Genomic DNA, 23,994 nt, shown 5'->3' with positions numbered 1-23,994 from the left:
GCCATGGTTAAATTTTGACGGGTGGCACATCGACCACATTGGCACCACTGCCATTCGTAGCCACCCTTGAGCCACCCCCTACCTTTTACATAACTTTTTTGCTTTCCCCACACTCCTACCCAAATTGACTTCGTGACTCCTAGGATTTCTTGAAATCGTATTTTTTCCCTTTATTTCTGTCCCCTTGCTTACGCCCGCTTATTTGCTTTCTTTTAACTGGCGGATTCACTTTCTCCCGAAAGGCGACTTGAATCGGGTGCAGGGCCTGCAGGCGAAGATGGCCATTATCTCCATGGAGTGAGTGCGATGTCGTCGGAGTGGCCGGTCTCCACCCGCCGTTCTGGAATCTGCCGGCCCGCTTTCTAGATCCCGACATGATTAGCGCGCTAATACACTCGCGGGTAAAGCGACCGCGGTCAAGCCGTCCCCACAGATTCGGCGGCGTGATAGGCCGGAGTGCGCCGCGTCATGGCCCTTAAGGCCCTCCAGCAGACTGATTCCGAGAATCGTCGCTCTGTCCCTCTCGCGACTGTACGGGACGCCGCATGAGTGTGAGGGAGACAGCGACGGAAACGACTCTCTGCAGGCCCTGCCGCGCGCGAGATGAGCCCTTTCCGCTGCTCTGCGTCAAGAAGTGAGGTCCCTAGCCGGCCCAGGTTTCCCCCTGTGCACCCCTACACCGAACAAGCCAACCTAACCTAAGCTAACCTAACCTGAGCTAACCTAGCCTAACCTAAGCTAACCTAGCCTAAGCAAACCTAGCCTAACCTAAGCTAACCTAGCCTAACCTGAGCTAACGAAGCCTAACCTAGCCTAACCTAAGCAAGCATAGCCTAAGCAAACCCAAGCTTACCTAGCCTAACCCAGCCAGCCCCTGACAGGTGCCCCCTGGCCGTCGAAAGCGCCCTCGGCATGCCCGGCTTTCTCTGCGTGCGGGGAGCGAGTGGTGAGGCGGCAGGGGTGGCGAATGGTACGCGCGGGACCGGTACGGCGCTCGTGTCCGCACTTCGAGTCGCTCCGTCTCTCTCGCACCCCTACGGCCAAGCCTACGGCCAAGCCTACGGCCAAGCCTACGGCCAAGCCTACGGCCAAGCCTACGGCCAAGCCTACGGCCAAGCCTACGGCCAAGCCTACGGCCAAGCCTACGGCCAAGCCTACGGCCAAGCCTACGGCCAGCCTACGGCCAAGCCTACGGCCAAGCCTACGGCCAAGCCTACGGCCAAGCCTACGGCCAAGCCTACGGCCAAGCCTACGGCCAAGCCTACTACGGCCAGCTACGCCAAGCCTACGGCCAAGCCTACGGCCAAGCCTACGGCCAAGCCTACGGCCAAGCCTACGGCCAAGCCTACGGCCAAGCCTACGGCCAAGCCTACGGCCAAGCCTACGGCCAAGCCTACGGCCAAGCCTACGGCCAAGCCTACGGCCAAGCCTACGGCCAAGCCTACGGCCAAGCCTACGGCCAAGCCTACGGCCAAGCCTACGGCCAAGCCTACGGCCAAGCCTACGGCCAAGCCTACGGCCAAGCCTACGGCCAAGCCTACGGCCAAGCCTACGGCCCTACGGGGCGCCCCGTGAGTGCGAGAAAGAAGGCGTCGTAACGACTCTGGCCGGGGCAGGCTCGGCAGCGATCCGTCAAATCGACATCCACCTGGCTCCTCTGGCCCCGCGCGTAGAGCTTTGCGCTCCGCCTGGCCGAGGCCTTCGCCCTTTCCCTGTCGGGCCTCGCAAACGAGTGTTCCACCTGCCGAGGACGTTAGAGGCCTGCGGCGGGCGGGTATTCAATACCCGTGAAGCCTATAACTTCGTTGGTTGCTGTCAAACATTCCAGATTTCGCATGAACATAGTTTTATGACTGGATCAGCGCCTCTCAAACTTCTGTGCGTTTCGGTCCATTTACTTCAAAGTTATAGGCTTCACGGGTATTGGATACCCGCCCGCCGCAGGCCTCTAGAGGACGTCGAGGAGGCCCGTCTCCAGCCTCAGAAAAAAAAACTCGGACACGCTCCCCTACCCGGATTCGAACGCATGATATCAGCGGTGTAATCCGACGCGCTAACCGACTCGGCCACGACCGCGGGCCGCAGGGAGGCGAGGGAGACGCGCCGCTCGCTCGATTTGCCCGCAGCCTTGGGGCGATCGGACGGATCGGACCCAGTGGTCGGACCCAGTGGTCGGGCCTACTGGCCTACTGGGAGGCCGCGGGTATAATATGCAGGTTACCCGGTGAGCGAGAGTCCCCGGAGAGTCCCTCGTCCCCCCGTTGGCATCGCCGGCATCGCCGTCTTCGCCTCAGTGTGGTGACGGAACACCGCCAGCCGCACCCTCGAGGCCTCCAGGCTCGACGCTCAGCACGCACCCAAGCCACCCAAGCACGCCCAGTGACGAACCGTCCATCTTTCGGCGCCGATATCTCCGAAACGGTGGGCGCCAGGGCAACTGAATTCCGAAATTCGACTTCCTTATTTTCTGACCCTTTGCATAAGGCTCGTAACACGCACCGATCACGAGTTACGATCCCTTTTTCACCCTGTCGATTGGACCAGTCCCTTATCAGACCGATATGGCCGCCGCCACCGCCGCCGCCGGAGTCGTGAAGTCGCGAATGTCCGCAAAAGCCGTTTTTTTTTGTCGTCCTCTGTTCCCGCGCCGCCAAGCCGGCCCAGTCTCAGGATGCAACTCCCAAAAGGCTTCTAATTGCTTCACTTTCCCTCGCACAGCAGGCCGGCCCTGACCCTCGCATTCCTCGCAAGCGTGCTCGCCGGCCGGCATCAGGGAAACGGAAAGAAACGAGAGCGAGACACCGGACAGCACGCTGATTCCGCTGCCCGTCTCTCTCGCACCGCCAGGCAACGCGGCGTGAGTGCGAGAGAGACGCGGCGATGTCGAACATGGTCATCTGGGCCCCTCGGCGCGAATCGGCCAGGCATAGCACAGTGGGCCAGAAGGCCGGTAGAGGTGGCCAAAATCTAGACGAGTTTTGAGCTCCAGAGTCGCTAAGCAGGACTCGAACCGAACGTGTGACCCCACCAATGGATTCCTCGTTCGGAGCGCAATCCATTGGTGGGGTCACACGGTCGGTTCAAGGCCCATTTAGCGACTCTGGAGCTCTAAACGCATCTAGAGATTTGTCCGCCTCCGCCGGTCTTCGGGCCCACTGTGCATAGCCAGGCATAGCCTGGCCGGCCGGACGCTAACTGAACCAACCTGTTCCCTCCAAATGTCTCCATCGCCACGAGGGCGAAATTAACGGGCCATAGCGCGGCGGCCGGGCAGTGGATTCCATGCCATGATCCCCTCCCGGTTTTGGCGGCCCGCCTTGTATGCCAGGCCATGGCCAGGCATTGCGAACCCACGCCCACACGCGAGGGGCTGTGTTCGGCGTGCTGCTCCACATCGCCGCGTTCGACCGGAGAAAACAGAAAAGCGATTGAGCCGGTCGGGATCGAGGTGGGGACCTTGGTGTGGACCGCGCGGCGGATCCCGACACTAGACAATACCTTAGACCGCACAAGGTCTGCTAAGCACCGATCTGGCCAAACTCGAGCAGAGCAGCGCTTCGTCGCTCTGTCTCTCTCGCATCTGCGCCACGAGTGCGAGAGAGACGGAGTCAGCCTGGCGGCCCTAATGAAGAGCAAGCTCGTGGAGGGACGGCGCGGATTGGACAGACCCCGAGGCGCACGCTCGCAGCCGGCAGTCCCCACGGGAAGCCATCATTATTAAAACCCCGGGGCGGCCCGCTGGAGCCTGCGGCCCAAGGCCTGGGGCCTGGACGGACACCTGCGCCTTGCCGCCTTGCCGCCTAGTCTCGCACAGTGGGTCAGAAGAGCGGCGGAGGCGGCCAAAACTTCGGACGCGTTTCGAGCTCCATAGAGTCGCTAAAAAAGCGTGTGACCCCACCAATGGATTCCTCGTTCGGAGAGCCATCCATTGGTGGGATCACACGTTCGGTTCGAGTCCCATTTAGCGACTCTGGGGCTCAAAACACGTCTGGAGTTTTGGCCGCCTCCACCGCTCTTCTGGCCCACTGTGCCTCGCCGCCCTCCCATAGCGCGCTCCGCCTGGCCCCGCCAGGCTCCGCTTCGCCCTACGCGAACCACTTCTTCCTGTCCCTAGATGAGCTCAGGGACCGGCCGCTCCGGGCGCTGCCTCCTCGCCGCGGACTCGCCGCGGACGCGCCACTGGCAGTGACCCAGATGCAAGCCACTATTAGCGTCTCTTTCCTCGCCTTCTTCTGCCAGTGTCAATAATTAACCCCGTATACTTTCGACAGAGGACGGACAGTCGCACAGACAGACAGTCGGTACGTTGAGGATTGACCGAAAGTAACAGTGAGGTTGGCACGCCTGCGAATGCGCCGGGAGGTCCCGATGAAACCGCCAACGAGGACACGACACGAACAAGGCGGGCGCCGTCGCACAGTGGGCTAGAAGTCCGGTGGAGGCGGCCAGCTCCAGACGCGTCTTGAGCTCCAGAGTCGCTAAATGGGACTCGAACCGAACGTGTGACCCCACCAATGGATTGCTCTCGGAACGAGGAATCCATTGGTGGGGTCACACGTTCGGTTTAGCGCAGCGTTTCTCAACCTTTTTCGGTTCGCGACCCCAAATTTGTAGCGAAAAATTTCCGCGACCCCCAGGAAAAATTTCGCGACCCCACGCGACCCCTCCTGTAGCATGCCTTTGATACAAAGTGCGATAATCCACCTTAGTTTGGAAGCAGTATTGCAGCAAAAATGATCAAAACGGTCACAAATGTCTTTGAAAAATCGTGTTTTGGGCCGACTTTAAGCAGCCACTGCGTCTAATCCGAGGCGGTATTTCGTCCTCCCTCAACGGGTAATTGGTCTTTGGGCCTTCCTTTAGCATGCCTTTGTTAAGGAGTGCGATTATCTGCCTTAGTTTGGGAGCAGTATTGCAGCAAATTTGATCAATACACGATTTTCAGACATTTGTGACCGTTTTGATCAACTTTGCGGCAATACTGCTCCCAAACCAAGGCAGATAATCGCACTCCGTAACAAACGCATGCTAAAGAAAGGTCTAAAGACCAATTGACCGTTGAGGGAGGATGAAATACCCCCTTGGATTAGACGCAGTGGCTGCTTAAAGTCAGCCCAAAACACGATTTTTCACAGACAATTGTGACCGTTTTGATCAACTTTGCGGCAATACTGCTCCCAAATTAAGGCAGATAATCGCACTCCGCAACAAAGGCATGCTAAAGAAAGGTCTAAAGACCAATTGTCCGTTGAGGGAGGACGAAATACCGCCTCGGATCAGACGCAGTGGATGCCTGAAGTCGGCCCAAAACACGATTTTTCAAAGACATTTGTGACCGTTTTGATCAACTTTTTAAGTTGTTCCCGCCAGTGCTCGGCGTGTGGGCCACCCCAAGCGACCCCAGTTACCTCGCCGCGGCCCCTCGAAATTTTTTCGCGACCCCATTTGGGGTCGCGACCCCAAGGTTGAGAACCGCTGGTTTAGCGACTCTGGAGCTCAAAACGCGTCTAGAATTTCGGCCGCCTCCACCGGTCTTCTAGCCCACTGTGCGCCGTCGGACAGTCGCTTGGTCTCTCTCGCTCTCTGTGGGCGTTGCGAGGGGTGCAAGAGAGACAGCGGCGAAAGCACTGTTCGGAATCAGGCGGCCGCTATGCCGCTATTGCTACTAACAAGAACGAGGCGGTCAAAGCACGCACCCGCGCGCCGCCCAGCCATGGCCCAGCCGCCCACGAGCACCGAGCCAGAGAGAGAGAGAGACGGAGACAGCGCACTACTTCAACTCCACCGTGGCGTGCTTCGGGTGTCGCGTTGCCTGGCGTGGCCGTGCTGCAAGGTGCCCGGCTGACTACGCCCCACTCGACATGTCGTGCGCATGTCGCCCGCGCCAAAAACGGCTCGGCCTGCAGGACTGATTCGCTCCGTCCCTCTCGCACCCCTACGACACGCCCCGTGAGTGCGAGAGAGACGGCGGGCTGGCCCACGCCGGCACTGTTCGCGGTGCTCCGCGGAGCTCGCTCACGCGATTCGGGTTTCGGCCTGGGATCTGGGATTTCGGTTGACATGGGTTGACGGAACCAACACGCGTACGTACACGCGTAGACGCGCGACGTGAGGAGGAAGCGCGGATGTCGCCCTCTTTCTCTCTTTCTCTCCGAGGCTGGACGGAGGCAGCACAGTTCCGCTGAGGTTGTTTGTTTTTTACGCCCGCCTACACCTGCGGCAAGCAGCGGCAGAAATGAGTCTCGTTAGGTTAGGGCAGGTCGGTGGGGGCCTTGGTGGAGGCATCCCGGTCGGTGGCAACGGCATCGTGGGCCAGGAGACCGGTGCAGGCGGCAGGTGGTCAAAACTCTTGACGCGTTTTGAGCTTCAGAGTCGCTAAATGGGACTCGCCCAAACGTGTGACCCCACCAATGGATTCCTCGTTCGGAGATCAATCCATTGGTGGGCTCAGACGGTCGGTTCGAGTCCCATTTTGCGACTCTGCAGCTCAAAACGCGTCTTCATTTTGGCCGCCTCCACCGGTCTTCTGGCCCACTGTGGGGCAGTGCCGGCAGCGCCCCTCGCGACCGGTCAGCATGACAACCGTCTCGGGGGCATTGGAGTGCAATCAGGATGAATCAGGACCGGCCGCACCGGCCGCCGAGACGGGCCGCGCCGCCACGCCCCCCGCAATGTGGATGTGTTAGTGGAGCACGCCGCGCCACGCCGGTCGGGGCACTTCCGTTCACTTTCATCATGTGTCCGGGTCCGCGCGGGGCGTCCACAAACACTCAGGGAAGTCCCCGCCGACGCGGCGACACCCACGCCGCCTGACGTGCAGGTGCAGCCCGCAGACTGCAGTGGCCGAGGGCGTAGAGGCGCTCTTCAACGTGGAGGACCCGCGTTCGATTCCCCTCCGAGGGGCGCTTCCAGGAAAATGGCAACAGCAGCATCGGGGACGATCTTCCGCGGAGCGCGTTTCTTGTCGCTTCCTCCGGAAGTACTTACACTCGCTCTGCCGCGCAATCCGTGCATGGCGTCGTGCAGGTTCCCAATCAGGCGAAGCACACACACACTCACACACGCACGCACGCACTCGCTACTGTCCCGTGGGACGCTGGGCCGCGGACGCGGTCTCCGACGAGGTGCTGACCGACACCCAACGCGCGCGCACGCCGAATGAGCGCTGGCAGTGCCAGCAGCCAGCACGGGGGGCGCCGCGACGCCGCCACGGCCGGCACGGGCACGGCGCCGCCGGACCGCGGCTAGCCCGCCAGCCCGGCTCGGCTCCCCGCCAGCTCGCCCGGCCCGGCCGCCCGGCCGGCCCGGCTCAGCTCGGCAGACTCAGGTGGGGGTGACGGCGGCGGCCACCTTGCCGGCGTGCCTGGCGGGGGTGATGGCCGTGTGTGTGCTCAGCCAGGCCTGCCGACGGCCAGACCGCCGGGCGTCCCCGCCGTCGGGGACGGTCCGGGACGGTCCGGGACGTCCACACCACACGGGCCGCGAATCAATGGGCTAAACCGGACAATCTGCTCCCAGCCGCCGGGCCTACTTTCCAAGGGCCGCGGCGGCGAGGCGGCGAGGCGCGGCCGACGGGGACGTGCCGATCTAGGCCCCGGCTAGACGCCCCGTCAGACTCCCCGTCGGCCACCACGTGCCCCGCCCCGCCCCGCCCCGCCCCGCCCCGCCCCGCCCCGCCCCGCCCCGCCCCGTCCCACACCGCCCCACGCCCCACGCCCCACGCCCCACGCCCCACGCCACGCCCGAATCAGGGAACTCGTCTTAATAGTGCGGAAAATTTGGAAGTGCCCATCCCATCAGACCGGTCACAGACTTGGCCTGGCTGGGCCTGCCCAGGCCTGGCTTGGCCAGGACGGAGAAAGGGGCGTCCCCGGAAGAATGTGAGACAGGATGCGCCGTTTTTTGTTTCTTTTTGCATCCATCATCAAAAGGTAAAAGCAGGCCTTTATTTAGCCGCACCTCGATCGCGGACGCGGTGCGGATCACGGCCAGAGAGACGCGGGTCGGCTCGCATTCTGGTTGTCGCCAACCCCGCTAGACTGCAGGAGCCTGGGGGGCCCAGCTAGCCCGCCCGCCCGAGTCCGCCCGTGCAAAATTTACATTTATTGAGATTTTTCGTGTCGATATCTCGCAAACGGTGCGAGTTGAACATGAATGAACGCACGAATGAATGGACCACCAGCTGGCGTTATGCGTCCAGGCGTTTCCGGTTGAACCCACATTCCTCCAGCTTCACACTCTCCAGCCGCTCCAGCAGCCGGGCGATTCCGAACCGTCGCTCTGTCTCTCTCGCACCGCCGCGGAGCGCTCGGCGCGAGTGCGACAGAGACAGAGCGGCGAAACGACTCTTCGGAGCTCCAGCCGAGGCTCAGCCGACTGGAGGATGAGCCCATTCCTACACCCCGCAAACCCGCAAACGCGTGTCCGACTGTCTGACACGCCGAGCCGTCGAGCCCGGTGCCCATCCTAGTCACTTTCTATCCTCGCAATAATGGCTAAACACGGAGCCGGCGAGCGCCGTCCGCGCCGCCGTCCGCGCCGACTCAAGACTCGGGCCAGATAAGCGGCGTGTGTAAGACTCCCCTGTGAGTGGCCGACGTTGTGGCTACACAAGCGCGGTTCCATCGCGCTGCTTCGGCAGCTGGCTTCTCCTGGAGCACCGCTTGCTTCTGGCCGTTAGCGCCTGCGAGGTAGGCCACCGGCCCGGACCGCAGCACACCGCTGTGGAGACGGTGGCCTATCTGTCGCCTCACAGGCGCGACGTAGGCCACCGTCTCCACAGCGGTGTGTTGCGGGCCGGGCCGGTGGCCTACCTCGCAGGCGCGAATGGGACAAAACACCTGCAATCCCGTTTTTAGGATCACCATGGGGTAAAAGTCCTTGCAAAAATCCTCAGATGGTAACAAAAAAATGCTTGGCAAAAAAGAACAAGATTTCCATCTTACCTTAGTCAGTCGCATCCCCAGACAGGTCGTTTGCGTGGTCACAACGTTGTGGCTACAAATAGGCGCGTCGAGGGAGCCAACAGCAGTCGGCACGCACGACAATATGAATGTGTCTACATACATCATGGCGGAGGCGGGCGATGGTTCGATTCCCGCCGCCGGCAGAGCGTTCCTCGCTTTTTTTTTTCTCCACAAAGCGCATCTTGGAGTAATCCATGAATAATCCGTTTTCACTTCTGATCTGCATGCCTGCTCCGCACACACACCGGAGAGAGGTACTCTATGCATTTAAATTAAATTTAAATAAAACTGACCTAATATTAGATTAACCTATCCCAACCCAAACCGTCTCAACATAGCCATTCGAGACGTGCCACCGGTGGGACCGCGAGAAGAATGGGGTGGGGGGGGGCGGGGCGGGGCGCGGCCGGCGCGTGTCTCCTGGTGTCTCCCGAGGATCATATCTGCACCTGCGGCGCGCTGGGCCTCCAAGGCTGGGTCCGCTGCTGGCCTGCGCGTGGGACGGAGAAAGTGTCGCCAACATGACGGCGGGAAAAAAGGGTAACTCTCATTCCGCGTATGCAGCACCGCGGCTATGCTGGTGGCCGCTGGGACCACTGGAACCACTGGAGTCACTGGAGCCACTGGGTCGACAAATTCCCACAGGCCCATTTCTCGGATGGGCACCCTTGACTTTCCTGAAATGTCAAAAGTTCGCTCAGGAGACCGCGATCCCCAATGGAAAATTCTAAGGAATTTTTTTTAGCAGACAGGTGATTTTACAAGATGTGACGACGGACGACCTCAGACTTTTCAGACCACTGTGTCCCGGATAGCCATTTTTGCTTGAGACCCAGTCAGTAAATGACGGCTACATCCAGTGGCGAGCCCGGACCAAGATCCGGAACGAAAGCACATCATTGCTGAAGCCACCGGGGAATGACCTTTCCCAACCCCAACCCGCTCCAACCGTTCAACGAGTGGCGCCAAAAGCACCGCCTTGCCACAAAGCGGCATTCCCGCCATTTGGGAATCCAAAATGGCGACTATGGCGATCACTTTTTGTTTACTTTGACAGATGCAGAAGGCAAAAGTGATCGCCTTTTCATGACTAATTGCTTGATCCAAACAAAAGTAGTCATTTGTATTCTTGGGCTGTTTCGACAGTAAGACTTCGACATCATGGCTACGAGGAGTCTGACGGAAGTTTTCGTACTGATGCGAAATAATGCCATGCAAAGTCGACATATATACACCGAGCAGGTAGCACCATACGTTCATTCAAAACTGGTTTATTGTCCGAAAAATCACTTGAGGATAGAAGTATTTGCTCTTATTTCTATTCGAAATGCTTTCCACTGTCATCATGTCTAGGATTCATGCACTGTCTCACAAACCCGCTCATGTTAACAACCTAGACTCACTCTTGTACCTACCCTTATGAGGATGAGTGAAACTTGTTGTCGAATTTGAATCTGATTTTACAATAATATTGGTGCTGCCTTTTCCCTGTGAATTTTTTCTCTACCAGTCTCAACTTATGTGGGTTTGTTTTGCTGTCCAGGCCGTCTCAGATCGTATGGCACTTGTTCCTAGATCTGTCGATGTTGACATCGAGCTCGCTGACTCTCGATTGCCTCCAACCTGGTCAGATGGTCTAGAAGAAGCTCAGTATGCCTTATCAAGAATACGTGGGAAGCTAAAACAGCTGTCTGCATTGCACTCCCGACACTTACAGCGTCCCACCTTGGACGACACTAGGAATGAAGAAATTCAGATCGAGGCTTTGTCTCAAGAAATAATGAGGGTCAGTTACACCTCTCTATTGTTTTAATTTTTAATTTTGCTTTTTCCTCTTTTTACCTGTGTTGTTATTTTTATTTTTGTTATCTTTTACCAGATGTTCAACAGTTGCCACAAACTAATTACGCAAATTCGCCAAGACGGTTTGAATGGCTCAAATAAGGAGAGACAGCTTGCCAAGAGTGTTGTTGCTGCCCTTGTCAACTCCCTTCAAGAATTGTCAAATAACTTTAAGACATCACAGGGAGATTACTTGAGAAGTGAGATAATATCTATTTGATTGACCTAATCTCTTATGAAATTTTCTTCAATATTGTTTGTTTTACTTCTTCAGAGTTGAATTCTAGAGAAGAACGCTCTCGGCAGTATTTTGATAACCCATGGGATGTGCCTAGTTCTGCTTCAAATCAGAGCAATGCAGCTTTTCTTGGATTGGATGAAGATAGGTGGGAGGTTGATAGCAGCCTAGATAATATTGATCAACAGTTTTCTAATGCAGCATCAGGTAAAATATTCTCTTCTATCGTCTAAGAATTTCACTGGAAATAAATTTTGTTTGCTGAAAGTTTTTTCTTCCCCAATATTAGGGAAAATGACTCAGACTCAGCTGGTGCTTATGGAAGAAGAAAACACAAAGATGATTGCTGAAAGAGAAAGAGAAGTTTCTCACATTGTTCAATCTATTAGTGAGTTGAACACAATATTCAAGGATCTTGCGCATATGGTTGCTGATCAGGTGGGTAGAAACAATTCTCATAAGCTTAATATCTATTTTGCATCCTGTATATCCAAAGTTCTCTGAAAATGTATATCTTTCTTACAGGGTACAATATTGGACAGAATAGATTATAATGTGGAACAAACCCAAATTCAAGTTGGGCAGGGCTATCAACAGTTACAAAAAGCTGATGCATATCAAAGAAAGAATCGTAAAATGGTTTGTATTCTTTGCCTCGCTGCTGCCATTATTTTGATGCTCTTCCTCCTCATAATTTTCAAAACTTGATTACCTTGACATGATTTCATCTAATATATTTTGTTAGGGTCAGGGCGGGGAAGAACTGGACACCCCATATTTTACTTCAAATACCGTAGGCACAGGAATAACAACTATCAAAAGTTGTTCCGTGGCATCAGCGGTTTATTACACGACAGTTGTCAGGCCGGTACATACGGCATTTGAAGTAAAATGTGGGGTGTCCAGTTCTTCCCCTGTCCAGTTTTTCCCCGCCCTGACCCTACACCTCAATCATTGAAAAACTGCCTATATGGCTAAATTTCAGAAGGTTCAGTGTACCTGAGCAACTTTTTGCAAGTCATTAATTTGTTGCTCTCTGTTCCTTAAGATTATACTAATTGTTTCCCTTTGCGGAAAAATGTGACCTGTGCTTATCATTCCAGAGAGGCCTAGAAGTCTGTTCCACAGCATGCAAGGCTTCTCTGCATACCTGTTATAGCTAAGCTTCTACTAGTCATAGAACTGATTGCAAATGTATTTCTCCATCAGCTGGTAATTTCAGTGGTTTCCTTTAAAATGTGGTTGTATTTTAATTTTTTATTCTGTTTTGGGATTCACTTAATCTATATTAAATATTGAAGGGGCCCTTCCCTTTGAACAATTCACGGGTATTGACTTCATGCAAAATAGAATGGCAAAATTTTCCTGCTTGGGACTTTGGATTTCTTGTACGACAAAAAGGTTAAGAATGTGTGGAAATTATCATGGGCGAATTCCGATTTTTATGAGCTTCATGAAGACTGTTATTATAAAAGTTTATCTGCAGCAGATATCATATCTGCTCTTTAAAAGTATTTAAAGTTACTTAATTAACAACAGCCTGTTTGTTTTTATTTTCATGAAATTCTGAAGTAGAATCTTATGTGCCTGTTCTATTTTTTGTTTGTATTTGACATTTTCATCTGTGATCATAATTTATTCTGTGCGACTTTGTTGATGTGGCCAAATAATATTTTATCTGTGTTGTAGTATGTGTGACTATTTTAAGAAAGTATTTCTGTTTGAGTCATGTTCTGTTTTCTCCTTGCCTTCTGTCAGGTGTGCAGAGCATGGAATCTATAGTATAATACATCAGATTGTTCTATTTTTCCTGTAGGCTGATTGCTGTTGTATGTTAAAAATACACCAACAACACGAAGGAACACTGCTTGTCTAGTATTTTTGGTACCTTTTTTCTTTTCTAACAGATGGGTGGAGGCAAACTGGCAAGGAATACATCTGAGTAAAATAATTGATGATTTTATTGATCTTCACAACAATATTCAAGAAGTCAAGTAACAGTCACTTTGCAGTATTGTCCAGTTACATCACCAGTCTAAACAATTTTACATTAAATGGCAACATGAATATGAAATAAGATTGCACATGAAAATAGGAAAAAGTAACTTAAGAAATACAAAGCACCACCCTATGGAGATGTCATCATAAAATACACTGATCCTTATACAATAAATACATAGAGATAAAAGTACAAAAGTATCATGATTCACAGCCAAAGTACAAAATTAAAACCAAAAGGGCAGCTCTATAATCAGTTGGCTGCACTCTTCTTTTAGATAAGTTAATTTGGTGACATATCAAACCATCACCTTTTGGCATGACTAACACTTCTCAGAGAAATGGTTACATCACAAAATGGTGAAGTAACTTAGTAATTGTTTTGCAGTTGAGTTGCAAGGTGGTAGAAGTGAGAAGATCTATCTTCCATCAATACATCAGGGCTATCAAATTCTAAAACTTCCCCACCAGCCATAACAAGAACCCTGTGAAAACAAAGAAAACGATTCATGTTAATTCAAGACTCTCAATTCATCAGTTGCCACGTAAAAGATAAATTCATACTTAGCTCACCTATCAGAATCCATTATGGTGTCAATACGATGGGCTATAGTAATAACAGTACTTTGCCTGAAAGCGGCTCTAATTGTTTTTTGAATGAGACGATCTGTTTCCTGATCAACATTTGCTGTTGCTTCATCAATGCAGAGGACCTGGAATGAGTAGCTGGATTATATAAATGTTATATTATAAAAGTAATAAGACAGGGAAAAATAAAAATGCATAAGTTTTACCTTGGCATTCTGTAAAATGGCCCTTGTGAGACAAAGCAGCTGTTTTTGACCAGCAGAAAAGCAAGAACCTCCAGACCCAACATGAGCACTTAAGCCTCCCATTCGCCTCACAACATCAACAATATGACAACGGTTTAAAACATCATAAACCTCATGATCGTGATACTGCTTGAGAGGATCTATGTTGTCTCGCACAGTTCCCGCAAATAAAAATGGATTTTGAGGAATAACTGCTAGACGAGACCTTGTAAAAAATAAAAATCACAGTTGTTTATAATGCTTAATTAATTGCATCTCTAGACCAAAAGTCAATACTACACACTAACCTCAGACTATTAAGGCTCAAGTTTGCGATGTCAACAGAGTCAATAAGAATGCACCCATTTGACGTTTCAACAAGACGAAATAGTGCGGCAAGGAGCGAACTCTTGCCAGCTCCTGTTCTGCCAACAACACCAATCTTTTCAGAAGGCCTTGTATGAAAACTAACATGTTTCAAGGATGGTGATAAATGCTCCCTGTTCAACAAAAGAAAAAAATGCTATGACTCCACAAATAAAACCCAACACCACTCAAGAAGCACAAAACTATTTTAGATTACAAACCTGTACTTTAAAATAACATTCTGGAACTGCACAACACCTTGAGATGGCCAGGCATAGGGAGCTGGCTGCAATGCAGATTTTTGTGATTCACATTGAATTTCAGCAATATACTGGTGAACTCTTTCCACAGCAACCATCTCTCGTTCAGTTTCAGTCAATGCATTAACAACACCTCCCATCATGCTTGTGACAGAAAGTGCATAAGCAATAGCCAGGCCAACAATACCTAGGACCAAAAGCATAATTGTGTTCTGATATTCAATATTTTTTCAGGGGTAAAACCAGCAGAAAACAACACCATAAGTTTCTTGCCTGGATCAGCAACATCAAATTGGTGTTGAATAACAGCTATCAAGCCAACACCTGAGATTACTGCAACTCCCATCAACTGCAACCGTAGCCCAAGCCATTGAGATGCGGCCTGAGTCGCTAAATTAGCCCTCTGATTACAATCTAGAAGATTTTCATTGTATCGCTTAAACCTGGCAAAAGAGATAATTTAGATGGTTCATGCTGTCTTGTCTTGTAACTACTTATCACGGCCCGTAATGGAGAATTTCCAAACTTAAATACCTGTAACTGGCACGAAATGCCCGGATTGTGGACAGACCAAGAATTGATTCACTAAAATGCGAATAAACAGGTGAAAGTGTGACACTAGATATTCTTTTCAGCTCTCGAGAAGTTTGGCGGTACTGCTCCTGAAGCCAGTGGTAAATAGGACCCAAAGGAACCAGCACAAGGACCACCCATGGAAGCCCATAAATTGTCACAACAATTGTACCTAAAAGAACAAAGTACATTGGTTAAGTAAGAAATTCCAATGAAATTAAACCAAAATCTTAAACAAAGAGACTAACCCAATAAGCCAAACAGTTGTGCTAACAAAATGTTGAGGATGAAGGGCAATGAGTCATCAACTGTGTAAGTGTCAGAGGACAAGCGGTTCAATATTCGTCCCAAAGGTGACACATCAAAAAAGAAAATTCTTGCCTGGGAAAATTTTGATTCAAGTTAAAAAAAAAAACTTATCATGACACTTGCTGAATAAAGACAAGGAAGATTGAAAACAAACCCGCATAATAGTTTTCATAAGTTGCTTGTGGAGACCTGTGGCTGCATGAATGCCAGCATACGCAAATAGAAAGGCCCTTAGCAAGGTGAAAAAGGAGTTCAGACCAGCAATAGTTGCATACACAGTAAGGTAGAAGGAAATGGTCCTTTGATCAGGGGTTTCGTCAATGCCTTGAAACTGGGAAGAAACTGTAAGGAACAAAATAAAGATTGAAACGAGACGAAAAATTAAACTTTTCTTTAATTTTCTCTCAATTAATCTGATACCTGTGTTGGACATGTTAGGAAATGGACTACTGCCATTATGCGAAACCCAATAGGACATCCACAGATCCGAAAGATTTCTCGATGTTTGCATTAAGACAAGTGAGAGCAATGTTGCGACTGATAGCAGCGGAGTGAAAGCCTTCCAGTATGCACCATACACTCTAAGTCTCACAGTGCCCGTTTCGCGATGTTCATCCAGGAGTACATCATCCTCCAGCCTTGCTGAACAATCTGTTTGGAGAAAAAATAACTTGTCAGTTGGAGACACCAATAAGCAGTCAAATTGAACTATTTTTTTTTTAACCTTCATCTCTACTAATTTTCTTAAGAGGTTTAGCATTGTCTTGGAAGGTATCAGAATCAAGAAGAGCTAAATTTTCCATTTCCTCAGGGAGAACATCGGAGGGAGAACCTGCATCAAACATTAACATGGTAGTGTTTTAAATAAATTAGTTTGTACGAGATAAACAAAAGGAAAATATGACCAAAACATAACTTACCCATTTCCACGACACGCCCCTTTGTCATTTTCAAAACTACATCAGCATATCTCAGGCATTGTGCATAATGGGTACAAAGTATACGTGTTCGGCCATTCAAAAACTTGAGGATGCACTTGTTAAAAATAGCATTTGCAACTGGAGGGTCAACTGATGATAGTATATCATCAAAAATATAGATAGACTTATCCTATAAAAGAAATTTAATTTATTTTCAAGTCATAAAATACCATTTAGGAATCTAACCTTTTTCCTATTCAATTTTACCTGATACACAGCTCTGGCCAAGGCAATCCTAGCTTTCTGACCTCCACTTAGATTAGAGGCTCCTTCAGCTACTCCATATAGATCTCCATTAGGCAGAACAAGCAGATCATCTCTCAGACAACAGGCTTCAAGCACTGATTTATAACGTATTTGATCAAATGGTTTGCCAAATAAGATGTTGTCTCGGATAGTTCCACGCTGAAGCCATGTTTGTTGAGCCACATAAGCAACACCTAAATAATTTATAGAAGTCAAAGAAATGATTTATTACACACCTCATGTCACTCAGGTGAACATCATTTACATTAGATTAAAAAAAAAAAAACAGTAAGTACCTTGATCCGCATTGTCTACTGCCACCACACCTGACAACTTTTCCGGCTCAGCTAACATTGAAGCCAACAAAGTTGATTTGCCACTTCCAACTTCTCCGATGACTCCAACCATCTGGCCCTACAAAGTAGAAAGTGTTGTGGGAATTGTCATAGTTATTTGAGCAACACCGTGGGGAAGACAAAATTTTACCTTGTGTATTGTGAAGTTTATATCATTCAGTTGGAACTTTTCTTCAGATACATCACTTCCCCATTCAAATTTACCATTTCGAATGATGACTGCAATATTGTCGTTGTCAATTGGAAGTGGATGATAGTATTCATGTAAATCTAGGTCTGAAAGCTACGCAGGAAAAAATATTATTAGAATTAAGATGACAGAGCTAGAAAAGGCACATGAAAGACAATAACAACTCACTGTGAGGAGTTTTTGTATGCGAGAAACTGAGACCCATGCTTCAACAAGGCCATTTAATACCCAAGGAAAAGCATTCAAAGGTGAAATCAGCATATTTAACAGAGCAATTGTTGTAAACACCTAAAATTGAGAACAAAAATATTTTTTTAGTAAACTTAACATGTTATGTTTATTGCAATTACCCAACCTTTTATGAAACTATCTATTTGAATGACTTTCTTACTCTGGCTGCAGTAAGCTGTCCTCCAAGGAAAAAGTAGCATGTAAAGGTCAAAACTGCAATTATTACTGGAGTAGTGGCCCAGAAGAACACGCACATGGCATCAAGATATTTTCTTCCCTTCAAATAATACAGCTCACTTTCTCTTATACCTATGACAAAAAAAAATGAAAAATATTTGGATGGTACGAAAAGTGGAAACAAGAACTGTCATTCAGTGAAAGGCTAATATTCTCACGTAGAATCTTGCTAAGGAAATGCTCTTCCCAAACATGCATTTTCAATGTCCGTATTCCTTGCAAAACTTCAGAGCACATTTCTACTCTTTTATCCTTCTTCTCCATCATTTTCGTGCTTAAAGAACCTGAAAATTTTAAAAAAAGTTATGGAAGGTCGCTTATAACAATTATAACTATGCATAAAAAAAAATTACAGACCAATTTTCATAGCAATTAGTTTGTTTATTGGAATAAGCACCACAGCAAAGCAAACTCCAGCTAAGAATGCTAAGCCAACTTCATTGTAAAGGAGGTAAAATGTCACAGCCAACTGGAACGGGATGCTCCAAAAAGCATGAAAACTGGGACATGAATTGACTATTCTGTCAGTGTCTGTACTCATGAAGTTCACAACCTCACCAGAGCTGAAAAAGAAGTTATGATAACAGTTCGTCTTTTCAAGCATTAGTTCCAAAAATGATAACTAAAATAGTTAAATACCTGAACAATGAAAAGGATTTGGGACTCAAAGTTAGTGTTTTTCTGTACACAAGGGTGACAATTGCAGAACGAATTTTCATTCCAACCTTCGCCATTAAAAAGTTGAAATGTGCATTGCATAAAGCAGCTTAAACATAAAAGAAATTTATAATATTAGTACATGGATAAATGAATACCAGAGCAACAGATGATAAATCTCACTTACAAATAAGCGCTGCCAGACAAAGACCGATGGCATAGAAATACCCATCTTCCTTCTTTTCAGATTTAGTCTCAATGAACTCTACCAACTGTTTCAACAAGAGAGGAGATGCAAACCCTACAATGTCTCCAACAAATTTCAAAATGCCAATACTATAAAACTCCCATGCGAAACAGGAATGTAATGCTCGCATCAGTGACAGTGGGGATGAAACCACATGCACATCTTCAACTGACTGGGCACAGGTGGGGGCACACTGTGCTGATGATGACGGCCCTTGAATACTGCCATACTGGCCTGGAAAATAAGGAAATAAAGATACAAATAAAATTGAAAAACTGATTTATCCAGAATCCTGTTTTCAAACACTACGTTTACCTGAGCTTATGCTGGCTTTTTCAGAGTGAAGAGCACATGATCGGCCGATAGCCTGTTCCAGCTGAGCATGGATGAAGGAGGGGGAGAGATCCTCCGGCAGATCAAAAAGATCGTCCACATTATGAAGTTGTCCTTCAACACCTTTTACCATTAAAGGTCGCACCCAATGGAAAAACAAACGAGAAGAGAAGGTTGAGTCCTCCATGGCGACACCCAAGTATCCAGGTTCCTCCTCCTCTCTAAAACCACTGTAGGCATGTCGCGAGCTCAGCAGGCCTTGTCTTTCATCATTCTGAAACACATGTAATTCAATTGCATGGATTGAGCAGTCTTCTGGATAGAAACCATAGAAACAGACAATCAATGACAATAATGATTAACTGTACCTGCACGGCTCCTGGGTGCTGTTCACGATAAATCATTCTATTATAGGCGGCATGAGTACCACACCTTCCAGGAACTAATGTTAAGAGATATAGACAATGTATGGATAGTGAAATAATTTCAGCATAATAATATGTGTAGGTAGAGTGGGCAGGATCTCCTTCTCTAATTATTCTTGCAATGGAGCGTACTGAGACGATATTGAGCATCAACACAAGAGTCCACAACACACAGACTATGATTGGCCCTCTAGGGCTTACTCCGAGACGATGTCTGCAATGAGTACAAAGCCATGAATCACATGCAATAAATAGAATCTTCAATCCGTTCTGAAATGCTCTTACCTCAGAGCCAGGACAAATCCGAAATGCACCAGCCAGGCAAAACTTTCCACTCCATACAAAAGATAGTCGACAGGATGCAATGATGTTGGGGCATCCTTAATGCTATAGCACACTCTTATTATGGGCTCAATGGCTAGAATAAGAGCTATAATTGATCGAACTAAAATAACTCTGATCATATTCGGATCTCTAACAACCCATCTGTCCTGTCTTCCACAGTAAAATGCTGATACGGCAGCAAGAAGAGTTAAGAAAGGTACCTGAAATCATAAAAAATGAGAAGGGGTGCTCCGATACATAAGCAAATGTTTAAGAAATCAGTTTCATCATTATGGTACTGAACGTACTTGGAGGCATAGTTTTTGGAAGCAGACCCCCAAGTCCTGATGAATAGGGGACCAGATGGTTAACCCATCTGGGCCACACATTTCCTCCCAATTCCATTTGAATACCCAGCTCATTGAGCTAGGCTCTATCGATGGGTTCATTGTTGCGGATAAATATACATCAATAATTTGTTACATGCGCCCTGAGGAACATACAAGGCCATACAGTACTTTATTAGAACATTGATTACAGGCTGAAGACTATGACTCACAACATAGACACTTGTGGTTCAAGGCCTTAAACAGAACCTGCTGAATGTGAAAAGTGACAGCCCCATGATACAGATACAAACACTAGGCACTAATTGAATGAAAAGATGACGGCGTCAACACTGACAACTCAGTAGGAAAAAATCCTTGAAATGTTAGAACACTCCATCCTTTATTAACTACAATAAAGAAAGAACACAGAAATACTGTCAAAATGACAACTTAACCTCCCCCAGGTGATTCACTCATGCTAATTTTGCATTTGTACAGAAATATCGACAGCATCATTTTGAGCACGTACCTAGTAAACTGTAAATAGAGGCACAAACAAAGTGTCGTCTGGCAAATATTCGGTAATTTACCATGGGAGGAATATTTCTCGCTAATGCGGCACATCAGCTGAGGAGCACTGCACAACATCTCCACCCCTACCGCCCCCTGGCCCCCCTCCTCTCCGCTTCCCTCTCCCCCTTCCCCTTCCCCCTTGTGCATGTGGAAGTGGAACCGTGTTGTCCCAGTCCATGCGGTATTCTTGTTGGCTGTAATTGTTCAGTGCCTTGCATCGTTCACCTCTCACCATGGGTCGTCACGGCATCCGGAATTCCAATTCCTTCGCTCAGAAAAAGCGTAACCAGAAACACAAGGTTCGCATGACTTTTATTAACGCTCTTTGGCTTAACATTTCTGCTGGCAATGGGCCGCTTAACCTATTCGGACCGCCAGCTCTATGCCAGCAGAAGTTAGGTATCTATTAAATTTATATTTTGATACGTTATTTTAGAAGCAACCCAAGTGTGATTGGTTCTATTTGAAATTTTTGGATATTGAACGGAAGGTCTTATGCACTGTCACACATGTTCAAGCCAAGTTCTGTCGTGTCACTTGTCTGACATGTTTACGTTTTGTTCCAGCAAAGAGATGTGTGGGACCCAGCTAAAGCCAAGATGAATTATGCTGATACACTTCGTGAGAGTGAAGCTTTCTTCACGTACTACAAGGTGGGACCTAGTGGTCACTAAGAATGTGGTCGGATCACTGTGCTATGTTCATGCGTGCTACTTTTCTATTCCAGAAACAAAATGTATGTACTGAAGAAGAATGGGACCAAATGATTGCATCCCTCCAAGACACCTTGCCAACGTCGTTCCGTATTACTGGCTCTAAAATGGAAGCTCGTGCTATGCTGGATGTGATTGAGGGACAATTCTTCAAGGATTTGCTTCAGGCTGGTGTCAAACCAGGTGCAGACATCAAACCTCCCAAGCAACTTCCTTGGTATCCTGATAGTTTAGGTTGGCAGCTGGATATATCTAGGAAAGACATCCGCCGCTCAGAAGAATATTACCGTCTTCACAACTTTCTCATTGCTGAGACTAGTACTGGCAACATTAGTCGCCAGGAAGCAGTAAGCATGATACCACCTCTTGTTTTGGATGTAAAACCACACCACAAGGTAATGCATCAGCTTTTTATAAATGGCATAATATTGATTGTCAAGTTGAAATGGATTCTAAATGTAGTGGTTTCAATACAGGTACTGGACATGTGTGCTGCTCCTGGTTCTAAAACTGCTCAGCTTATTGAGATGCTTCATGGGGATCAGTCACCTGGGGACCCACCACCAAGTGGCTTTGTCTTAGCCAACGACATGGATAACATGCGATGTTACATGCTGGTTCACCAACTCAAGCGCTTGTGCAGCCCTTGTGTCGTTATCACTAATCACGATGCTTCTCAGCTGCCCAACATGCAATTACCTGGTGATGGTAAAGTCACTACCAACTTGTCTTTTTCAAATTTGTCTGTACAGAATCACTCTTGTGTAACAAAATACATATTTCATTTGGTTTGATCTCAGGTGGAAATTTGGTCCCATTGAAGTTTGATCGTATTCTGTGTGATGTCCCTTGCACTGGTGATGGAACTTTGCGCAAAAATCCTGATATTTGGCCCAAGTGGAATGCAGCCAATGGAAACAATCTGCATGGTATCCAGTATCGTGTTGCTCGGAGGGGCTTGGAACTTCTGGCTGAAGATGGGCGTATGGTGTATTCAACATGCTCTCTGAATCCAGTCGAAAATGAAGCAGTGATTCACAGGATTCTGAAGGAGTGTGAGGGTAATGAGTATTTAAGTTTTCTAATCTTGTGATGTTTTTCTCGTGATTGCTTTGGCATCAGTATAATTCCTCAAAAAAAAATTTTTTCAGGGAGTGTGGAACTTGTGGATATCAGTGCATCCCTACCAGGGCTGAAGTATAAGCCTGGCATGACAACATGGACACCTTGTTCTAAAGACCTTGTTGGTTATGAACGATATGAGGATGTTCCTGCACAATGGCAAACCCAAGTTCGACCAACCATGTTCCCTCCCTCCCCAGATGAGGCTCTACAATTCAATCTTGAAAGATGTATTCGTATTTTGCCACATATGCAGAACACGGGAGGTTTCTTTGTGGCTGCTCTGCACAAACTGAAGCCTTTGCCATCGGAAGCCAAACCAAAAGTAGTGGATTCTGTTGGGGAAGCACAAGAAGGCATGGACGAGACCCCGCAATCTTCTGAAACACAGGCTGGATCAAAAGGACCCCCCAAGAAAAAGCGAAGGGTGCAGGGATACAAAGAAGATCCATTTGTGTTCTTTTCAGAAACTGAAGAACTGTGGCCTCTACTTCAGGAGACTTATGATCTGAAACCTGAGCTGTCATGCACATCATTCTTGACAAGATGTGCTGTTGGGAAAAGGAAAAATATTTATTTCACTTCTCCTGCATTGAAGGACTTGATTGTTAACAATGAGGATCGACTGAAGGTGTGGTTATAATGTGTAGAGCTTGTAAGTGGATCCTCTTCCCTTGTTTCTAATTTCTTTTTGTTTCCTTCCTAAAATTTGTCACCCAGATAATTAACACGGGCGTTAAGGCATTTGCAAGATGTGATAACAAAGCTATGAAATGCTGCTTCCGGTTAGCTCAGGAGGTATGTTAATTCTTGTAGCAACTTTTTACTTGTTTTTCTAAGCTGGTCATTTTATAACAGGTTTTGTTTTTGTCTCAGGGGTTAAAGTGCATAGAGTCCTTTATAGGCCCTAAGCGAAGAGTCCAAGTTCCCAAGGAAGATCTTATAATTCTACTGTCGCACCAAGATCCTTCTTGTCCAAGTGAAATCGAAAAGTATAGCCAAGCCACCCAAGACGCTTTAAACAGAATAGGTATGTTCAAGTATTCTTTCTCCAATTTCTTTTACTTGCCACACAAGGTCAAGCCCTAATATTGATGTAAAATTTCAGAGGACCATGGCAGTATGGTTGTTGAATTTGAAGGCGTGACTAGCTCTGGCAGGCAGCTCAAAACAACTTTGGTTGGATGGAAAGGAGCAAAAAGTGTTCGAGCATATGTAAATGTGGATGAATGTGTGCACACATTAAGGTTGTTGGGAGAAGATGTAACAAAATATGGTAAGTACTGTTCATTTGGTTTAATCAGGTGCACTCTTGTTTACATTAAATTCATTGGCCAATTATTTTCTTGTCTCTTTAGAAGTGAACAAGTTTAAGGACCGAACAGATAATGGAAGAGAAGAAGGTAATGAGATAGTTGAAGAGGACGACAAGGCTTCAGATAATAGTGTAGCTACTGTGTCAGTGAAATCTGAAGAAAAAAGTGAAGAACCAAACCTTAATGGAACTTCATCATAAACTTCATTATCATTGAAATTAATGTTATTTTATGATATTCAACTGACTACAAATTATAATTAAAGAATAAAATTATTCATAGAAGAATTTCCTTATTTTACTTTAGAATTACTTTGGAATTGAAATTAATTTTGAAAACCTCTTTATCAAA

General features: G+C 48.1%; 3 protein-coding genes across 8 annotated transcripts; 2 read left to right on the top strand and 1 right to left on the bottom strand.

Moving 5' to 3' along the window:
• The first annotated feature begins 9,985 nt into the window (after positions 1-9,985).
• LOC117654157 (syntaxin-16) lies at positions 9,986-14,737 on the top strand. 5 transcript variants are annotated; one of them, XM_034400373.1, is made up of 7 exons: positions 9,986-10,208; positions 10,510-10,752; positions 10,846-11,008; positions 11,083-11,253; positions 11,336-11,484; positions 11,572-11,685; positions 14,717-14,737. In XM_034400373.1, exons 1-7 carry the CDS (start codon positions 10,128-10,130, stop codon positions 14,720-14,722), a joined length of 927 nt encoding a protein of 308 aa, XP_034256264.1. In that variant the 5' UTR covers positions 9,986-10,127; the 3' UTR covers positions 14,723-14,737. The 5 variants fall into 5 exon arrangements, with proteins under 5 accessions (XP_034256264.1, XP_034256263.1, XP_034256262.1 ...); XM_034400372.1 differs by lacking the exon at positions 14,717-14,737 and adding an exon at positions 12,954-13,064; XM_034400371.1 differs by lacking the exon at positions 14,717-14,737 and adding an exon at positions 12,150-12,908.
• Positions 12,990-20,593, bottom strand: LOC117654153 (multidrug resistance-associated protein 7). Of its 2 annotated transcripts, none has more exons than XM_034400360.1 (26): positions 20,449-20,593; positions 19,899-20,080; positions 19,552-19,811; positions 19,210-19,480; positions 18,824-19,115; positions 18,449-18,742; positions 18,244-18,370; positions 17,962-18,167; positions 17,763-17,888; positions 17,528-17,676; positions 17,305-17,424; positions 17,077-17,229; positions 16,887-17,004; positions 16,552-16,784; positions 16,285-16,474; positions 16,089-16,196; positions 15,785-16,015; positions 15,519-15,706; positions 15,304-15,436; positions 15,017-15,227; positions 14,756-14,925; positions 14,444-14,669; positions 14,165-14,356; positions 13,839-14,082; positions 13,618-13,757; positions 12,990-13,529 (listed from the first exon to the last, which is right to left on the bottom strand). In XM_034400360.1, exons 2-26 carry the CDS (start codon positions 20,037-20,039, stop codon positions 13,415-13,417), a joined length of 4,638 nt encoding a protein of 1,545 aa, XP_034256251.1. In that variant the 5' UTR covers positions 20,040-20,080; positions 20,449-20,593; the 3' UTR covers positions 12,990-13,414. The 2 variants fall into 2 exon arrangements, with proteins under 2 accessions (XP_034256251.1, XP_034256254.1); XM_034400363.1 differs by having other exon boundaries at positions 20,510-20,579.
• Positions 20,594-20,619: 26 nt separating this feature from the next.
• On the top strand, positions 20,620-23,930 carry LOC117654156 (tRNA (cytosine(34)-C(5))-methyltransferase). The gene is made up of 10 exons (XM_034400368.1): positions 20,620-20,791; positions 21,059-21,145; positions 21,220-21,600; positions 21,682-21,913; positions 22,006-22,266; positions 22,357-22,958; positions 23,048-23,125; positions 23,204-23,357; positions 23,436-23,603; positions 23,686-23,930. Exons 1-10 carry the CDS (start codon positions 20,726-20,728, stop codon positions 23,841-23,843), a joined length of 2,187 nt encoding a protein of 728 aa, XP_034256259.1. The 5' UTR covers positions 20,620-20,725; the 3' UTR covers positions 23,844-23,930.
• Positions 23,931-23,994: the final 64 nt, after the last annotated feature.

Source organism: Thrips palmi, unplaced genomic scaffold (assembly GCF_012932325.1).
Source record: "Thrips palmi isolate BJ-2018 unplaced genomic scaffold, TpBJ-2018v1 HiC_scaffold_10, whole genome shotgun sequence".
NCBI classification, from domain to species: Eukaryota; Metazoa; Arthropoda; class Insecta; order Thysanoptera; family Thripidae; genus Thrips; species Thrips palmi.
The sequence above is the reverse complement of the archived record's forward strand: the minus strand, read 5'-3'. Positions and strand labels throughout refer to the sequence as shown.